Here is an 18,479-nt window from a genome sequence, read left to right as displayed (position 1 = left end):
GATGTTTTAAAAAACCAGCCGTGGGACCTGTTTGAGTGGCAGGTGCAGGTCTGATTGTTCTTTGTTGGCGAGGTTGTATCCTGTGCTGGGATCTTGCCTGGCGAGGCCTAGTTGCAGGAGGATATCATCTTTTAGGACGGTAATAGGGCCTGCGAATATCCCTTCGCTGGGACCGACGTGCAGCGTGGGTAGTGGTATCATGAGGCATGGAGGATAGCTGCCTTAAGGTCTCAGTATGTTCCTTGAGTTGAGAGACTGCTTCCTGAACTTTTGTTCCAAATAAGTTGTCTCCTGCGCAGGGTAGGTCTACTAATTTCTCTTGGACCTCTGTCCTGAGGTCTGATGCCTTTAGCCAGGCCCACCTCCTGGCGCTTATACCAGAAGCTGCCACCCTTGAGGCTGTCTCAAAAGAATCATAGGCAGCTCTCACTTCATGTTTCCCCACCTCAAAAGCTTTATAAATTAGATTTTGTGCTGGTTCTCTGAATTCCTGGGGTAAAGATGGGATAAACTCCTCCATCTGTTTCCATAGGTTCATTTGGTATTGTGTGATGTACAATAGATAGGCTGCAATTCTGGAGTTTAGAATTGCACCTTGAAATACCTTACGACCTAAAGTATCCAGGAACCTATTATCTTTCCCTGGAGGATTAGAGGAATGCACTCTTGATCTTTTTGCTTTCTTCTGTGCTGACTCTACAACTACAGAAGAATGTGGAAGTTGAGATTTTTGGAAACCCAGTGCAGATTGGACTAAATATGTGGAGTCCATTCTTTTATTAATGGGAGGAACAGAACAAGGATGTTCCCACATTCTTTGCTGAAGTTTGAGAAGAATATCATGGATAGGTATTGCCATGATTTGTTTGGGGGGAAATCGACAAATTGTAGTACCTCAAGGGTTTGGTGGCGTAGACCCTGCTCAGACTAACTTAAATGGGATAGAGTCGGCCATCTCTTGAATAAAAGCAGAAAAAGTAAGGTCTTCTGGTGAGGACTGTTTTCTTGGATGTGGAGGAGACGGGTTAGACATAAATGTTTCTGAGGTGTCAGACTGTGTATCACTCCATGAGTCATAATCTGGAGTATGTGGATGTGGTTTTCCAGTTGGATGTGGAGGAGGTACACCAGAGGGCCCTGGAATGGGTTCTTGGGAAGAAGACTCCTCCTCCACTGGATTTGAAGGTAAGGAATCCAGTAGATCTTGATATTTTTTCTGAAGCACCGAGTTTAATCTTGCTTCAGAGGATACATCAACTCCAGCAGGGAGTGGCATCGTAGATTTTGTTTTTGTCATCGATGATATCGATGTCTTTCCCATCGATGACTGTTCGGTAGCAGTACCAGCTATGTACGTCGATGCTGGATGGAAAGACGTAGAAAACATCAGTGATGTACCCGATGGAAATGGGGGCATCGATGAGGGCATCGTGGTTAAAATTGACGCCCGATGAATAGATGTGTCCTGTGGTCTTGGGAAGTATTCTGAAGTCAAGAAAGAACCCGGGAGCTGGACGGGGCTTGGCACTGCTATTGTGGCTGTAGTCATGGCAGTGAGCGGCAACGAGACAGTGGCCGACACGGGGAGAGGTCCCGGAATCGGTGCCATCGTCGATGGAACAGACATCGGTACCGATTGTACCAGCATCGGTGACGTCGATGTCGAAGTGGACGTCACCGGCATCAGCGATGTCGCTGGCATCGGTGGAGGCACTGGCAAGTATTCTTTGATGGCCTGTAAGACTGCTTCTTTTATATAGGCTGTGAAGTCTTGCGGTATTGAGGTAGAGAGTGGCACCAGTGGAGGTGTCGATTTCGTGTGCGGTGCAAGTGTTGACGAAGTAGGCCCTTCAGGCATCGAGGCTGTGGTAAATTTAGCCCGTTTCTCTAACGGTTCTCCTCGGACAGATCCGATGATGAAGCCGAGGTGTGTCGGTGCCGATGTTTATGCCCAGGCCTTATGTCTGCCGCAGAGCGTATCGATGATATCGGAGTAGGGGAGGATTTATCTCCGGAACCGTCGGGACGGCGCTTTTTTTTTTTTTTTTTTTTTTTAACAATACCTTTTTCGAAACTCCTGTTGGTGAAGACTTTGAAGAAGTGGCTGGCGAAGGAGTCAGTTGTAATCTGAAAAGCTGTTGAATTTTCTCCTGGTGGAGTTTACGGCCTTTTGGTGTCATTTCTTGCAAGAGGAAATGTCATGTTTTTCGCCCAGACATCTAACGCACTCTGTGTGCGGATCGGTAACAGACATTGTCCGGTTGCAAGTCGGGCATTTCTTGAATCCTGATGACATTCTGTCATCGACGTCTGTCGATGATTTAAAAAAAATACTAGTGGTTTTTTGTTTTTTTTTTAACGCTCAAATATTTCACCAGCCGGTGAATTGAGAAAAATGAGACCCCTTAAGGGAGAATTGAGAAGAAGTTTATCTGATAGGTATCGCTGAGGTAAACTCAGAGGACTCCGGTATCCGTGCTGCTGTCCAGCGGCGCGGAAAAACGAAGACTGGAGTGAGACCCCTGTGGCAGAGAATATCATGGCATGCTCAGTAGCCTCAGGCTGCCAATCAAATGTTTCTAGAAACTTTGACAGAAGTTTTTCCCGCTCTAGGGCTCCGTTGCTGATGTCACCCATATGTGAGGACTAGCATCCTGCTTGTCCTGGGATAACGCATCGTCCGATAGCTCCCATTCTGCGGGATCTAACTGCTGATGGTTGAGAAAAATCAGCTTGTATATTTGTCTGACTCTGCAATGCGAGAAGCCGCTATCCAAGCTAGATGCTGCTCCACCCAAGACATCAATACAAATATGAATGGATCCACAAATATCAGGAAATAAATGACATCAACAATTTATAAATGATTCCTGAAATAGAAGAGCGGTGGGAAGCTCATGGAGACCTCATATATTAAATGCCCAAAAGTTAGGCTAACATATATTAAATGCCCAAAAGTTAGGCTAATGAGAGCTTATAATGGCGTAAGCTTGTCTTTATTTGTAATCATCGGTCTCGATGAGCACATTTGAGAGGGCGCCATATAAAGTATAGCTGCCCCAATTATGCACTTAGAGTCAATTGTACTATGATATTGTACTTAACTTGCGAATTTTAATCTCCGGCATCGAGGTCCAAATGCTACTGAAGTTGATGGTAAAAGTGGAAGAAACCGACTTTAATCCAGTTTCTTCCACTTTTACCATCAACTTCAGTAGCATTTGGACCTCGATGCCGGAGATTAAAATTCGCAAGTTAAGTACAATATCATAGTACAATTGACTCTAAGTGCATAATTGGGGCAGCTATACTTTATATGGCGCCCTCTCAAATGTGCTCATCGAGACCGATGATTACAAATAAAGACAAGCTTACGCCATTATAAGCTCTCATTAGCCTAACTTTTGGGCATTTAATATATGTTAGCCTAACTTTTGGGCATTTAATATATGAGGTCTCCATGAGCTTCCCACCGCTCTTCTATTTCAGGAACCACCCAAGACATCAGCATTTTCGCTTCTTGAGCCATTGCTCAACTCTTGGTCCCCCCTTGGCAGTTGATATAGGCCACCGTTGCCTGAATCAACCATCCTGCCATTGTTGGGCAGGATCCTGACTGAGTGACCGCGCAACAGGTAAAAACTCCTGAAGGGCCAACCATACCTCTCATCTCAAGCCTCTGAGGACCCGGGACTGGAAGTCACCAAACCCAAGACTGCAACTTGAGCATGCGCTCCTTTGGGAGAAAAACCTTCCCCACTCTGGTATCGAAATGTGCCCCCAGAAAATTCAAAACTTGGGGGCAGAAGATGGTGCCTGGATAGGTTCACTACCCATTCCAATGCTTGCAAGTGGCGCATCACTACCTCCACCGCTTGCCTGCATAGGCCCCGCAACTTTGCTCGAATTAGCCAGTCATCCAGATATGGATGCACCAGAACACCCTCCCACCTGAGGGCCATTGCCACCACTACCATCACCTTAGTATGGTCCGTGAAGGTGTGACTAAACCGAAAGAAAGAGCGCAAAATTAAAAATGCTCCCCTAGGATCGTGAACCTGAGAAACCTCAGATGGTCTGGACGGATTCCGATGTGCAGATAGGCCTCAGTCGGATCCAAGGATACCAGGAACTCCCCATACCAAATGAATGGCCGTGATGAAGGACCGCAAAGTTCACATTCGAAACCATGGCACTTTCGAGAGCTAGATTCACCTTCTTTAAAGTCCAAAATTGGACAAAAATATGCCCTCTTTTTTGGGGACCACAAATGAAGAAATTACTTACCTGATAATTTTGTTTCCTTAGTGTAGATAGATGGACTCAGGACCAGTGGGTTATGTGCTCCTCTGCTAGCAGATGGGAGACTGAGTCAGATTTCAAAGTTGACGTCACCCTAGATATACCCCTGCAATGACCTCAGCTCCTCAGTTTTCTCTTTGAAAAGCCATTGTGGACATATATCTTGACTGCTTAAACCAATTTGATTTCCTAGTGTGTAGCCAGATGGACTCAGGACCAGTGGGATGTACAAAAGCTACTCCTGGACAGGGTGGGAGGCTGCCTGAGGCCCAGTGAGTACTGCCCTTGCAAATGCTGTGTCTTCTCAAGCCTGGATCTCCAGGCAGTAGAACCTGGAGAAGGGGTGTAGAGAAGACCACACGTTGCCGCTCGACAGATGACAGCAGTTTGGCTTCTGACCAGGATGCTGCCTGGGCCCTAGTAGAATGAGCCTTAACCTGCAGAGCTAAGGGCTTCCCTGCCTCTATCTAGGCTGCCTTGATTACTTCCTTGATCCAGTGAGCTATGGTCACTCACGAGGCCGCTTCGCCTTGTTTCTTCCCGCTGTGAAGGAACAATCGATCAGTTTTGATCACCGGTTCTGATTGTTTCAAGTACCGTATCAGGAGTTTGCCAATATTTATTTTTATTTTCTCTTTATTAATTTTAACAAACATACAAAGCATCCACTTTGTCATGAAATATGGTTTAAACAATTGAAAGGAAATCAATTTACCATATTAATATTACTCAAGAACAATACAAAACCAATTGTTAATTAACCCATTAGACCCCTAAAACCTGGGGGCAGAGTGCATGCAAATTAAAGGAGAATACAGGCAATATTAAATCAAAAAAGAAAAGCCACCATAGTCATCTGTGGTGTCTGGATCCCTGTCAGGGACATTCTTGGTAAGGCGGGGCATGTCTCGAAGTACATGAGCAGGGCCAGGTGCTTCCGCCTTGGATTCCACCCGGGTTGTGGCTGGGGCTGCTTGTGCCTGAACGAAGGCTTGCAGTCCCTGAAAAAATTCCAACCAGTAGAAGGCCCCTGGATTTTTTAGTTCCAGGAGGAGTCTGAGTAGGGGCCAGTGAGCTGCCCCTCCCGTGGAGAGGATACTATTTCGGAATTGCTTAGATCCGGGGTGCTGTCGGATGAGGTAGTTCCCGACCCATCCTCAGACTATGAAGGCCCACGCTTGGATGGTCCTCCCTGAGCTTCCTCGCAGTGTTGACAGGCTGGACTCCAGTTCAGGCAGTGTGGCTCTGATGTGGCAGGCTGTGCAAAGGGAGTGAATTCTGAGTATCTTTGCTGCCGGTGCCATTGCCTGTGTATAATCGCACAGGAAATATGCGCGGTGTTATGTGCATGTATTTACAAACACGGTTATGCACACATGTAGAAATGAGCAAGGCTGTGGGTGCGGCTATGTTACCAACACGCAAGTTGGACGCCCTGTCTGTCCTGCCCACGAATACCAACAGCCAAAGGGGGAGGGTGAGGGGGGGAAGAGATGGTGTCTGAGCCCACCGTGAGCTACATGGTGTTGCCACGTGGCTGACTCCCCAAGCTGAAAACGGGGCCTAGCCCATCAGGGGCTGCTCAACCCGTTCGGAGCCTCCTCTTGTTCCCTCGCTGGGGGTCGGTATGGCTCGCCGAGTAGGAGACCAGAGAAGACTCACCGAGTCCCTCTTGTTCTCTGGCTTTAAGGGAAAAAAAAACAAAACCAAAAAACCCCACACCTTACCTGGTCTCAGCGCTTACCAGCTGAGTGCAGAGACTATCTCCAGCTGCAGGGGGAGAGGGTTTTGGTCTTCACCGCTGTGCTAGACTTGCGCCCACCGCTTTTCAGCCGCTTCAGCAGCTAAGTCCACACTGGGAACCGGCTACCGGACCAAGGCACCTCTGAGGAATCAGAATCATCTCAGGAATTCTTGACTGGGGAGGGATCCTTAGGTATCACCGCAGGAGAGCAGGGCCAATTCTTCTTTAAAGGTAAAAATTTTTTTTTGGATCCCGCTAGCAATGTGCTAGCGAGAGAATAGTGTCCTCATCTGCTAGGGAGACTGTGAAATACTGAGGAGCTGAACTCACTGCATGGGTATATCTAGGGTGATGTCAGCTTTGAAATCTGACAGTCTCCCATCTGCTAGCAGAGGCGCACATAACCCACTGTTCTTGTCCATCTGGCTACATGCTAGGAAAACAGATGGAAGGTCCCTTCCCTCACTTGAGTGGAGGAATAGGAACTATTGCCCCTAACATACGCAGATGAGAGTTTGCCACACGACCAACACTTTGCATGCAGAGCCACATGGGGACCCTATAAAGAGAGACTCCTGAGCAGCCGAGCAAATTCGAAAAGCATAACCTTTTCCTATCACACTTCGGACCACCGGTCCATCATCATCTTGGCCCACTCCTCATAAAAATGCGTGACACGACCTCTTATCCTTGGGATGGAAGAGTGGGCCAGCCTTGCTTCATCGTGTAGGATTTGTTGCTGCCAGAACCCTGGCTGGAGATCTCCCTGCTTGATCTATGGGCCCAAAAGGACTGGTTCCAGGTCTGTTCTGCAAGGAAGCCCGAAGCATAAAATTACTGCAGGCAGCTGCCCGGATGCCCAGAGCAGAGACCTAAAAAATGTTCTTTAGGTACACTTCCAGTTTTTTGTCCTGTAAATCCTTCAGACCCACGTTCTTCACCATGGGTATGGTCGTTTTCTTGGTAACTGTGGAGACTGAGGCATCCACCTTCGGGACCTGCAGGAGCTCCAGTGTTTCCTCGGGCAAAGGATACAGCTTGTCCATAGCCTGCCTCACCTTAAGGCCAGTCTCCAGAGTATTCCACTCCCTGACCATCAACTGTCTCAGATTTGTGAAACAGGTCTTAGCTGGGCCCCCTAAGCCCGCCATGACCCGGTCCACATCTTCATGGTCAGATTCCTCGACGTGCCGGTACACCCAACTCCACCAGGACAGTCTGTATCAGGGGACCTAACTCGTCCCTCTGAAAAGGGCAAAGCTCCTTGGGATCGTGCAGACTTTGATCTGGCTCAGTGTCTGGGGAGCCATCCCCCAGCAGCAGCCCTTGGTCCAACTCCGAGGAAAGTTCCCATACAGGTACCACAGACCCTCTGAATCCTGGTTGCCCCCCCCCCCCCAAGGACCTTGACAACTTTGAGCTTTTTACCAGAAGGTTCAACAGTCCTGCGATTGAGAGAGGGCCGCCCCGTGGCCTGGCAGGCCAGAAAAGCTTTGTGCATTAAAACTGGGCGAAAAAGGAGACACACTCAATCCTCCTCCAGAGGATCTGATTCCTCCCCCAAGCCTCTTTAGGACTCAAATTGGGTGGTGAAAGCACCGGTAGGAGATCAAAGCTTCTAGAAACTTTGACAAACGTTTCTGTGCCAGGCTCCATTGGATGATGTCACCCACATGAGGACTACCATCCTGCTTGTCCTAGAAGAAAAAAAAAAAAAAGAACGAACCGGGAGCCAAAAACAAAGACAACCCTCCCGGGCTGCCTCCCTGCACCTCCAGCACCAGGGAGAAAGCAGAGACAAGGCTAAGCAAACGCTGACCGAAACACCAAACACACCCCCCCCTCCTTATTTTTTTTTGGAACTGAACTTTACAACAAAAAAACAGCTGGACACAGACAATAAAGGAGAAAGACAGCCTTATCTGAAGCCTGGCAAAGGTGTTTGCTTCCCCAAACTCCGGAAAGAGAGGAACGGAACCATAGCTTTCAGCCTCCAGCGTGGCAATCAGGAACAAATTTGTGTCACCAACCCCTGCCCCTGTAACCAGGAGGGAAGTCCCACCAGGACCTGCCAACCTCCTAGGAGGGAAAGCCTCTTGGAAGAAATCCTTCCTTTTTTTTTTTTCCCCCAACGAGGTTTAGAACTGCAGGTTTTGCACCTCCGCCTTCTGCTAGAGACAGAGAAATACTGAGGGGCTGCAGGTGCTACACCAGGTTATATGCCAGTGGCTGTAAAGATTTCTGTCTCCATCTGCTGGAAAGAAGGCAAAACCCAGGAGTCTGGACTGATCTGGGTACATACAGGGAATAAAAGATTTTGCTGATAAAAAAAAATTTCACCAACAGGTTTTTTTAAGCAAGAAAGAGGCAGTGTGCCAAACTTGTACTTGATAACTACTTTAATGCAAAGCTTTAATGCCACAAAGATGTTATTTTAAAGCAAAAGCATTCAGATGAGAATGTATTCTCAGTGATCAATATTTAAAAAAAAAAAAAAGTTGCTTAGCAACGTAAGACATACACAAGACAGCAAACTGAAGAGAACCGCTATGAGAAAAATGAAACCAACTCCACAGCTATCAAGAGTTTTAAAATTATATCCAATGAAACATATGTACATCCAAAATGCATAAAATTAGGGAATGTATCTTAGTTAACTTTACAGCAAAGCAGTATTACCAGAACTCTAAAATTCAGTTGGCATATATATTAAAAAAAAAAAAAAAAAAGTCAAGACTGCCACCTCTGCTCTCATTTTTTTCATTTCACACCAAATGACATTTAAATAAATTGAAATAAAGTATCAATGCAATATGAAATGATTAGCTGGAAAAAGGAATGTGATCAAATGTCACATTATTAGGACCAAAATAGAAACACTCTAGAATCTGGCCCAAAAAGAAAGCAATGAAGCCAAAACAAGGCAGAATATTGTCTGAGGTTTCTAATTAGCACTGCTATGTTATTAATGCAGATCAACAATTTGTTTTAATATCTATATTTTCTGGTAAAATATCTGGATAATTACACAACCTTAAAATGTTTTCTGTATACAATCATCCTTGTCCTCATGCAAATTCAAGTACAGAGCTATACAACACGCAAATATGAAAAAACTGATTTAAACACCCCTTTCCAGTTTTTAATATGACTTTTTGAAAAATCTGCAACACTGATGCAATAAACTTGATAAAATTAATGCTTAACAGCTTCTTGAATACAATATAAAACTAGACTAGAAATTGTGTTAAAATGTTTAACTTTACAATGCTAGAAAATTAGAGAAATTAAAATTTCTCACCATTCCATCATAATGGTCACCAGGTCTGCCTCTTCTACAAGTTAGAAAAAGAATGAGCAACAGGGATAAGTATACAATTTAATGGGATATTTTTCAAAAACTATTTGTTATGTTCTAATATACAATACATGGCTCTTAACCATGTTACAATGTTAACAGATATATAAAAATTTCTTCTGCTGATAGAACACTTGTAACACTGATGTGATTTGATAATTTCTAAATGGAAGCAGATGTGTGTGTTTTATATACTCATTAGGAAACCAATAAATACATTTAGAACAAAAAAAACAAAACAGAAAACTAAACACCTTACCCGCCTCTAGGTGGAGGAGGGGGAGGAAGGGGAAGATTACGAGCACGGCTACCCCTGCCTCCACGACCAGGTGGTGGTGGGAGAGGACCTCTACGAGGGCTCATGTCATCATAATCTCTTCTTGACTGTGGCATAGGACGCCCACCTCGGCCTGGAGGCATCCGATCAAAGCCACCCCTTCCACGCATGGGGAATCCCATTGGACGTCCTCTTCTATCATCAAACATCATTGTGAAACCACCATAGTCATATGTTTCATCATAGAAGTTGGGATCGTAAGGCTGTGCACGTCCTTTGATTGGAGACTTAAAACAAAACAAAAAAACACAAACAAACGACGTAGATTATACTGAAATGACAAACCAAGCCAATCTAATTAAAAAAAAAACTCCAACATTTAAAATATTACCTCAGATATAAGATCAAGGATAATCTTGATGCATTCTACAACTCTGTCAGGTTTTCCACCAATGAGAACCACTCGATCAGTGGAATGAGGACAGCACTCCTGGAAGAGCTTAATGGTTGTTTGAGTATTCTGTAAAACAAATATAAATTTGTTTTGAGTTAGTCTTGATATACAACTGTTTAACAGGTCAGAGGCAAAAATAAAAAAAACTGTACAACTGTTCCTTTATATTCTTAGCCTAATCACAAACATACCGTATTTTGCGGTCCATAAGACACCCCCGACCATAGGACGCACCTAGGATTTTGAGGAAAATAAGAAAAAAAAAATTTTGTCCCCACGACGGGCTCCCCCTGGAGCGAATGTAGCGTCTTTCCCTCTAGCGCACCATCCCCCTCCTCCTAACTCAGCCCAATCAGTATGGCGCAGATCAAACATCCGAGGTTGTCTTCACTCACACAGTCCGCTGGCTCATGCCACTGAACTTGTTTGCTACAACCAGGAAAAAGCGGAGCCGAAAGCACCCTCCCAATACACTAAATATAACGGACCTCACAAATCCTCCAGCTGCAGCAAGCAACTCAACACCCGGCGAAGCCAAGATGAGAGCCACTGCTGCAACAAGAGCAATCGCTGCGTGCGCTCAGCCACACGCACGCACCCACAGACACCACCGCCATAACACAAAGGGCCAGAGCACATCCTAGAGCAGCTTCCACAGCTCCGCCCCAGTACCCAGTCACAAGCATTCAAACAGAAACAGCAAAGAAGAAAACGAAATACTTGCGGAGCCAGCAGGAGGCACACCCTCGACTAATAGCACAGAGAAGAAGCGGAGTAAGGGAAAGCCTGTGCTGAGCTGTAAATAAGCGGCTGCATTTGCCTGGTTATTGTGAAGTGCCCGCCCTGCTGCGTGCGGAACCTGGGCTCAAATCAGCTTTCTCGCCTCCTCTCAGGCTGGCGCCGCACGAGTGCGTCTAATTTTCAATCTGCCCACATCTGCTGAAACAGACCAATCAGAGCCCACGACCACCCGCCATGGCAACCGAAGTCTGCATGCTGCGGGAGGCCGGGGACAGGAGGCGTCACTATGGACAAGGCGCGGAGAACACGCTCCCGGCCCCTAAGGCGGGTGGGATGGGGCAGTGAGTCAGACGGCTCCCGGGTGGACAGGGTAGATCTGCAGGCTTAGCCTCGTCGCGCCTCCACCCCTACATACACACATGCTGCTTCTGGAGATAGTGTGAAATAAACCTCCCTCCATGGCACCCCGGGAACAGCGAACCTGCAGGGACCTGTTTGAACTGGAGGGGCCGCCGTAGCGCACATGCTTCAAACAGCTGATGTTTGACCAGCGCCATACTGATTGGATTGAGTTGGGAGGAGGAGGAGGAGGGGACGGCGCATGAGAGGGAGAGACGCCACATTTGCTCCAAAAGGCGCAGACATTCCCCCCCCCCACTTTTGGGGGAAAAAAAGTGCGTCTTATGGAGCGAAAAATATGGTAAGTAAAAACAATTTAGTGGCTCTTAAGACTTAAGATTCAATTACTCCACATGAACAGCCCTTAAAGTGCTTGACTCCCCCCAATTAAAAAATATGGCAAAAATGGCATTTTAAAAATTGGGGCAGATAGACTTAAGAAGCACACAACTGGAATCCTAAAAACAGCAGTTTATTATACCACAGGATTTAGAGGCAGTTGCCTATTCTTGCCATCTCCTCTGCACTAGAAAGGAGTTGTCACCACAAAGGAAGGATACATGTTATACCTCCCTACTAGCATGTTCTACCCTGGTGATAGCAGGAGCAGATGGATGCAGTCTGTCTTATAAGATGATAAAGAACTACTGAATAATAGATAATGATAATCCTTAGAACTACCCCAGAATAATATATGATATATGCAGTCAAACTCCTAGGAGACTCCTCTTTCTCCCCAAAATAAAAGTTCTTAAACACACACACACACAAAAAAAAAAAAAATCTTACCTCTCTGAGCTCCTTGATTTTTGCACCTTTGACACCAATAATCCCTCCTGCCAAACTCTGGTGAATCAACAGTCTTAATTCACAATCAAAGTCACTCCCTTTATAGTGTTGATACTGTAAATGACATACAAAACAAGTTGTATGGTACAACGTTTCAACAGAATGTATTCCACAAAGTTTGACACCCATTTTAAATAACTTAATATTAGGAGGCAAGCTAGCTATCAAAATATTTAATTTTACAAAATAACATTTAAAAACTAAATTGTAAAGTTAGGCTACCAAAGACGCTTTAGTTCTGCAATTCTACTTCCAACTCGAAAAAGTAAAAACAGGTTGTCAAATATATATCTTGCGGGCTTTAAAAGAGCCATTATAAAAGGCAAGAACTACATAATAAAGGATGTATGGTGCTACTCCATACAATAGCAGTGCATGCATAAAGTACATCTATAATCACCGACAAAATTATTTTCAGACTAACAAAATGTATGAGAATTCTGCATAAAATGCAAGGTAACAGCATAAATCACTTACCTCTTCTAAAGTAGGGATGATTTTTTTCAAAATTTCTCCAATTGTATCTATATCTGCACTGATACTCAATATGCTGGAAATGTAAAGTCACATAGTACAGGAAAAGCAGAAAGAAAAAAGTAGTAAGTTTATCTGTTATAGAGAACTCTATAAAAAAAAAAAACATTTTCACTTCAACGCATAGCTAGAATTCCCCATTCAAAATAAACATTTGATTTTTTTTATACTGAATTTTACACATGCATCTGTTTACGTTCAAAATATACATGATAAATTTAAGACTATGCCTGGCAGACAAGCGGCTTCTGGAAGGGCTCAGATTAAGTGGGCAAAATACTGAAGCAGAACTGAAAGCAGAAGTGAATATCAACGTTCCCCGCCACCACTAATTTAGGATACACTCCCTAATCATACTGGAAAAAAATTGGCGCACCTTCTTACAGGAAAACTGGGAATATGCAAGTGGTGAATATTATACTTGGAGTAAAGTTATGGAGACCAGTTAGAAATTAGATTACTAATGGGCTCTGCAAGAAACAAATACAAATGCAAGACAAAAACAAAGACAACACAAATGAGAAGCGAAGAAAAGTGAACCAGAGAGTTAGCATTTCATCAGAAAAAATTATGAACAGGCAATGTTGGGGAGCAAGGTGGGTCACAAAGACAGAGCGAAAAACTATTCTGTAACAATCTGATGTACGATGCAGCAAATATGCAACACTTGAAGCTGTGCGCCTTCCACTTCAATAACATTAGCTGATTGTTTTGGGTGGGTAACTCATGTACAAGTTCAGTGACAAAAAAGACTTAATGGGGAAAATAAGACAAAACAATACACCGTCTATAAGGGGTTACTATTTAATTATATTAAAGGCAGGTAATAAAATACATTTCTCTTTCTAATCAGGCAGTGAGGCATAAACTGTTGGGACATACCGCTCGGGGCCACTGCTGTCTGGGACTGAAACACTGGCATTGTACTGCATTGGTCATTGGCGTTCGTGGATGTTGGCATTGGGCATGGGTATTCAATCAGAAGTTGTCAAGAATGGTGCCCGTTTGGCAACGAGCACATTTTTGGGCAAAGCCAACCAGGGTTTTCACATGGGCGTTCAGGGGTGGATGGGCCAACGTCATGGTGGGCAACGCGGGGCAAGTCGATCCAGTACATGGGCAACGGAGATATGTGGCCAAAAAAACAAGGAGAGGGAAAAGGGGGAAAAGCAATAAATTTTAATTTAATACAAAACTATACTCATTCTCAATGAAACAGTCTTAATTTGTATTGTATTAAGATTAATACAATAAAGGATTGCTTTACATTTACTGTGACTTAACATTTGTGGACCTTATGAGTTACTTGTTATAACTACATTACTTTTAAACATACGATGTTTCAAGTAGTAGGCTGGCTCATGAGGGTAGACACATCCTATCAAGGTTTTTACAGAATATTAGAATCTAAGGCAAACAGGAAATAATATAATCCAGGCATGTAAAAACTATACTATCTGGATTCAGATTCATGATTTATACAATTTATATAGGAAAGAAGCAGCACAAACTGGGAAACTGAACAATTTGAAAATTAAAGTTTCATTTCAATTTATGGTAAAAATAAAATTACTACATTTCATGATTTTATAGAAAAAATTAAATACTAACAAATTTCTTATGCTCAAATTGCCTTATCTGAGGTGGCTCAAGGTAGAAAAGAAAACATAAAACGTATTTTAATGCATTTAACTAAGACCAAAATAGCCACAACATGTGTCTAATCACAAGAGTCAACCCACTTTAAAATTAATGTCCAAATATACCATATGTTACTGAAACTGCTGCCTAGCTACAAAATATTAAAATGGATACTGTTCTATACCGAGATTTAAATCATGCAATCTTCTTTACATTTATGTCTTTGTGCTTCATGTGCAAGCTGTTAAATAAGAACAGACGGACATTTAAAAAGTTTGAAATTCATCTTTCTAGTTTAAGCCAGTCAGTTACCTGCAATGATTTCACTAACACTAATTGAATCAGACATATGGAAAATTGCGACTGTTAAAGCTTTGTCAATAATTCTAATGGAAATATTATTGCTGTTTAAAGCTATAGTTTAATGGAACACTGTTAGAAAAGTGTCTTACTATAAATTTCATATCGCCTAACTCAAATACTCAGTGTATAAACTTCAAATAATTTATATCAAATCACCACAAATGGTTTTAAACTATACTATAAAGCATATATTTCTATTTGATTTTTAAATTATGTATACAATTTAAACAAGAATTTAAAGTTTATATAATTGAAAACTTACATCTGTACGAAGTGCCTTAATATTTTTGCCACCCTTTCCAATCACTGCTCCAGCATTCTTTAAAGAGGGGAAAAAACAAAACCACATTTTACTTACTGCCAAGAATCTGCCCAACTCCCTTAAAATTATTTTCCATTTACCTGAAATAAACAAGCTATACTGATTCTGCCACAAAGGATAAATGATCAGAGATAAACCAGTATTTGCCAATTCTGTAGTAGGGATTTCAAATATACTTCACACTGCATTTTGCGTCAAATATCATTGTCTTTTAGTTTTGGTAAATTATAAAACTGACAGTATAAAATTAAATGTTATGAAATCATAAGGTCCAAACCCTTTTCTATTTTGTATTGGAGCCAGGAGAGAAGGAATGGAGAAAGCAAGTGTTGCTTACCTGTAACAGGTGTTCTCACAGGTCAGCAGGATGTTAGTCCTCACATATGGGTGACATCACAGGATGGAGCCCAATCATGGAAAACTTGTCAAAGTTTCCAGAACTTTGACTGGTCCCTACTGGGCATGCCCAGCATGGCACTAACCCTGCAGCCAGCAGGGGTCCCCCTTCAGTCGCTGTGGGTGGGTTTCGTGAGGACTAACATCCTGCTGTCCTGTGAGAACACCTGTTACAGGTAAGCAACACTTGCTTTCTCACAGGACAAGCAGGATGGCAGTCCTCACATATGGGTGAGTACCGAGCTGAGGATGTCCATGCACCAAATGTACCCAACAGCGTGCAACAGGCACAACAACTGGGGTGGAATTTGGTAGAGGGCATCCTGAACCCCACCGGGCAGGCGGAAGGGTGTTGGTACGTCACGTTGGAAATAGGTTATGCAGGACAGACTGGCCGAAGATGGAATCTTGTCTTCCGGCTTTGTCCAAGCAAGTGGGCTGTAAAGGTATGGAGAGAACTCCAAATGGCAGCCCTGCAAATGTCAGGAAGTGGCACCGATCGTAGGTGTGCTACTGAAGTCGCCATGGCCCTCACAGAGTGTGCTTTAACACGGTCTTGAAAAGGAATGCCTGCTTGCTGGTAGCAAAAAGATATGCAGTCCGCCAACCCGGAGGAGTCTGCTTACCCACAGGTTGTCCTAATTTGTTGGGATGGAAAGAGACGAATAACTGAGTGCTCTTTCTGTGAGCAAGTGTACGGTCTAGATAGAAAGCTAGAGCCTGTTTAAAGTCAAGGGTATGCAGAGCCTGTTCCCCTGGATTGGAATGGCGCCTGGGAAAGAAGGTAGGTAGTATGATGGATTGATTAATGTGAAACTCCGAAACTACCTTAGGTAAAAACTTATGGTGAGTGCGGCGTACCACCTGGTCCTGCAGGAGTTTAGTGTAAGGCAGATAGGTTAACTAGGGCCTGTAACTCACTAACCCTGTGAGCTGAAGTGATAGCTAAAAGGAAGATCACTTTCCATGTGAGATATTTTAGGTCACAGGAGTGAAGAGGCTCGAATGGAGTTTTCATGAGCCGACCGAGAACCAGATTAAGGTCCCAAGAAGGGGCCGGGGGACGTAAAGGTGGCATGATATGGAGCAAGCCCTTTAAAACTCGTGTTACGAGGGGTTGTACTGATATAGGGACATCCCTGACACCTTTATGGAAGGCGGCTACCGCACTGACATGCATTCTGATGTAAGAGGTTTTTAGACCCGACTGACAAATGCCAGAGATAGTCCAAAAACCTTGGGATTGGACAGGAAAAGGGATCAAGGGACTGCGAAGTGCACCATGATATGTACCTTTTCCATTTATAGGAATAAGACTTTCTTGTGGAAGGCTTCCGTGAAGCAATCAGGACACGAGAAACTGAATCTGAAAGGTTAAGTGGTTGAAGGATTAACCTTTCAACATCCATGCCGTCAGGGACAAGGCCTGAAGATTGGGATGGCGTAGGCATCCGTCGTTTTGAGTGATCAGATGCGGGTTCATTCCCAAGGGAATGTGCCTGTGGATGGAGAGATCCTGGAGTATGGGAAACCACACTTGGCGTGGCCAGTGAGGTGCTATCAGGATCATGGTTCCCTTGTCCTGATGTAGCTTCACGAGAGTCTTCGAAAGAAGAGGAAGTGGAGGGAATGCATAGAGTAGACCGGTTGCCCATGAGAGGGAGAATGCATCTCTGGGCTGAGAGCGCTCGCGCTGAATGAGGGAGCAGTAATTGTCCACTTTGTGGTTCTGAGGGGACACAAGGAGGTCTGTCTGGGGGCATTCCCATTGGCGAAAAATTGAGGTCGCTACCAAGGGGTTGAGAGACCAGTCGTGTGGCTGGAAGACGCGACTCAGTTTGTCTGCCAAGACATTGTCCACTCCCGGCAAGTAGGTGGCCCTGAGGTACATCGAGTGGGAGAGCGCTTCCGCCCAAATCTGCGCAGCTTCCTGACACAGGAGGAAGGAGCCTGTGCCTCCCTGCTTGTTGATGTACCACATGGCCACCTGGTTGACCGTCTGAATCAGGATGATGTGATTTGATAGGCGTTCCTGAAAAGCTCAGAGCATATCGCATTGCTCGAAGTTCTAGGAAGTTTATTTCGGGATGCACCGAACAAACTCATAGTAATGTTAATTTCATACCGGTGAGAAACTGTCATACCAAACTAATTAACTCACTTAAACTTATAGCTCTTTGCACTATATTGTTACCAAACTATGTTGGCACATATTCAAGTTGTAAGCTGTACCACTCATTTGTTATCGTGCCTATATGTAAACCGTTGTGATGGTTCTCCAACTTAACGATGGTATAGAAGAGTTTTTTAAATAAATTAAATAAAAAATAAATTTGATGTTTGGCTTCCTCTGGAGACCAAGATCCTTGTGTCTGTAGATTGTCCACGTGGGCTCCCCACCCGAGGTGGGAAGAGTCGGTGGCGAGATTGCGTTGAGGATCTGGCACTTGAAAAGGCAGTCCCTGGAGGAGATTGGCCTGATCTTTCCACCAGGCGAGAGACAGAGTGAGTTGGTGATGTGGACAATGGTCGACAGAGGCTGAACAGCTTGAATCCATTGTGACCTCAGAGTCCAATGCATGAGTCTCATGGCCAGGTGGGCCATTGGTGTAACATGGACGGATGATGCCATGTGTCCTAGCAGGACGAGGAATTGGCGAGCTGTTGCTGTATGTTGAGATTGCAACTGGAGAGCGAGGGCCACGAGTATTAGCGCTCGTTGTCGAGGTAGAAAGGCTTTTGCCTGTAAAGTGTCCAAGTCTGCCCCAATGAACGACAAGTTTTGAGATGGGATTAAATAGGATTTCCCGTAATTGACAAGAAACCCTAGAGAAATTAGAGTGTGTAGGGTGAAAGTGAGGGACGACCGAGCGGCTTGCTGGGTTGGAGCCCTGATTAACCAGTCGTCCAGATAGAGGTAGACGTGTACACCTTCTTTCCTGAGGAAAGCTGCTACAACTACGAGACATTTGGTGAAGACTCGTGGTGCAGATGCTAGGCCGAAGGGAAGCACTCGATATTGATAGTGCTTTGGGCCTACTAAAAACCTGAGGTACTTACGATGAGTTGGAGTGATTGCAATGTGTGTATATGCGTCCT

At 44.4% G+C, this 18,479-nt stretch overlaps 1 protein-coding gene across 4 annotated transcripts in view; it reads right to left on the bottom strand.

The window, feature by feature from the left end:
* HNRNPK (heterogeneous nuclear ribonucleoprotein K) overlaps positions 1 to 18,479 on the bottom strand; it is a 67,451-nt gene that overhangs the window by 24,610 nt on the left and 24,362 nt on the right. For all 4 annotated transcript variants that reach the window (XM_029617407.1, XM_029617417.1, XM_029617427.1 and 1 more), the window contains exons 5-11: positions 14,925 to 14,981; positions 13,541 to 13,584; positions 12,602 to 12,674; positions 12,065 to 12,178; positions 10,073 to 10,201; positions 9,664 to 9,968; positions 9,348 to 9,381 (exon numbers count right to left, since the gene is read on the bottom strand). In XM_029617407.1, the coding sequence (XP_029473267.1) occupies positions 9,348 to 9,381; positions 9,664 to 9,968; positions 10,073 to 10,201; positions 12,065 to 12,178; positions 12,602 to 12,674; positions 13,541 to 13,584; positions 14,925 to 14,981 (756 nt within the window). The remainder of the gene's footprint in view (positions 1 to 9,347; positions 9,382 to 9,663; positions 9,969 to 10,072; positions 10,202 to 12,064; positions 12,179 to 12,601; positions 12,675 to 13,540; positions 13,585 to 14,924; positions 14,982 to 18,479) is intronic.

The sequence above is a fragment of the Rhinatrema bivittatum genome, chromosome 1, assembly GCF_901001135.1.
Source record: "Rhinatrema bivittatum chromosome 1, aRhiBiv1.1, whole genome shotgun sequence".
NCBI lineage: Eukaryota > Metazoa > Chordata > Amphibia > Gymnophiona > Rhinatrematidae > Rhinatrema > Rhinatrema bivittatum.
Note: the sequence above shows the minus strand (reverse complement) of the source record. Positions and strands in the feature narration are given on the sequence as shown.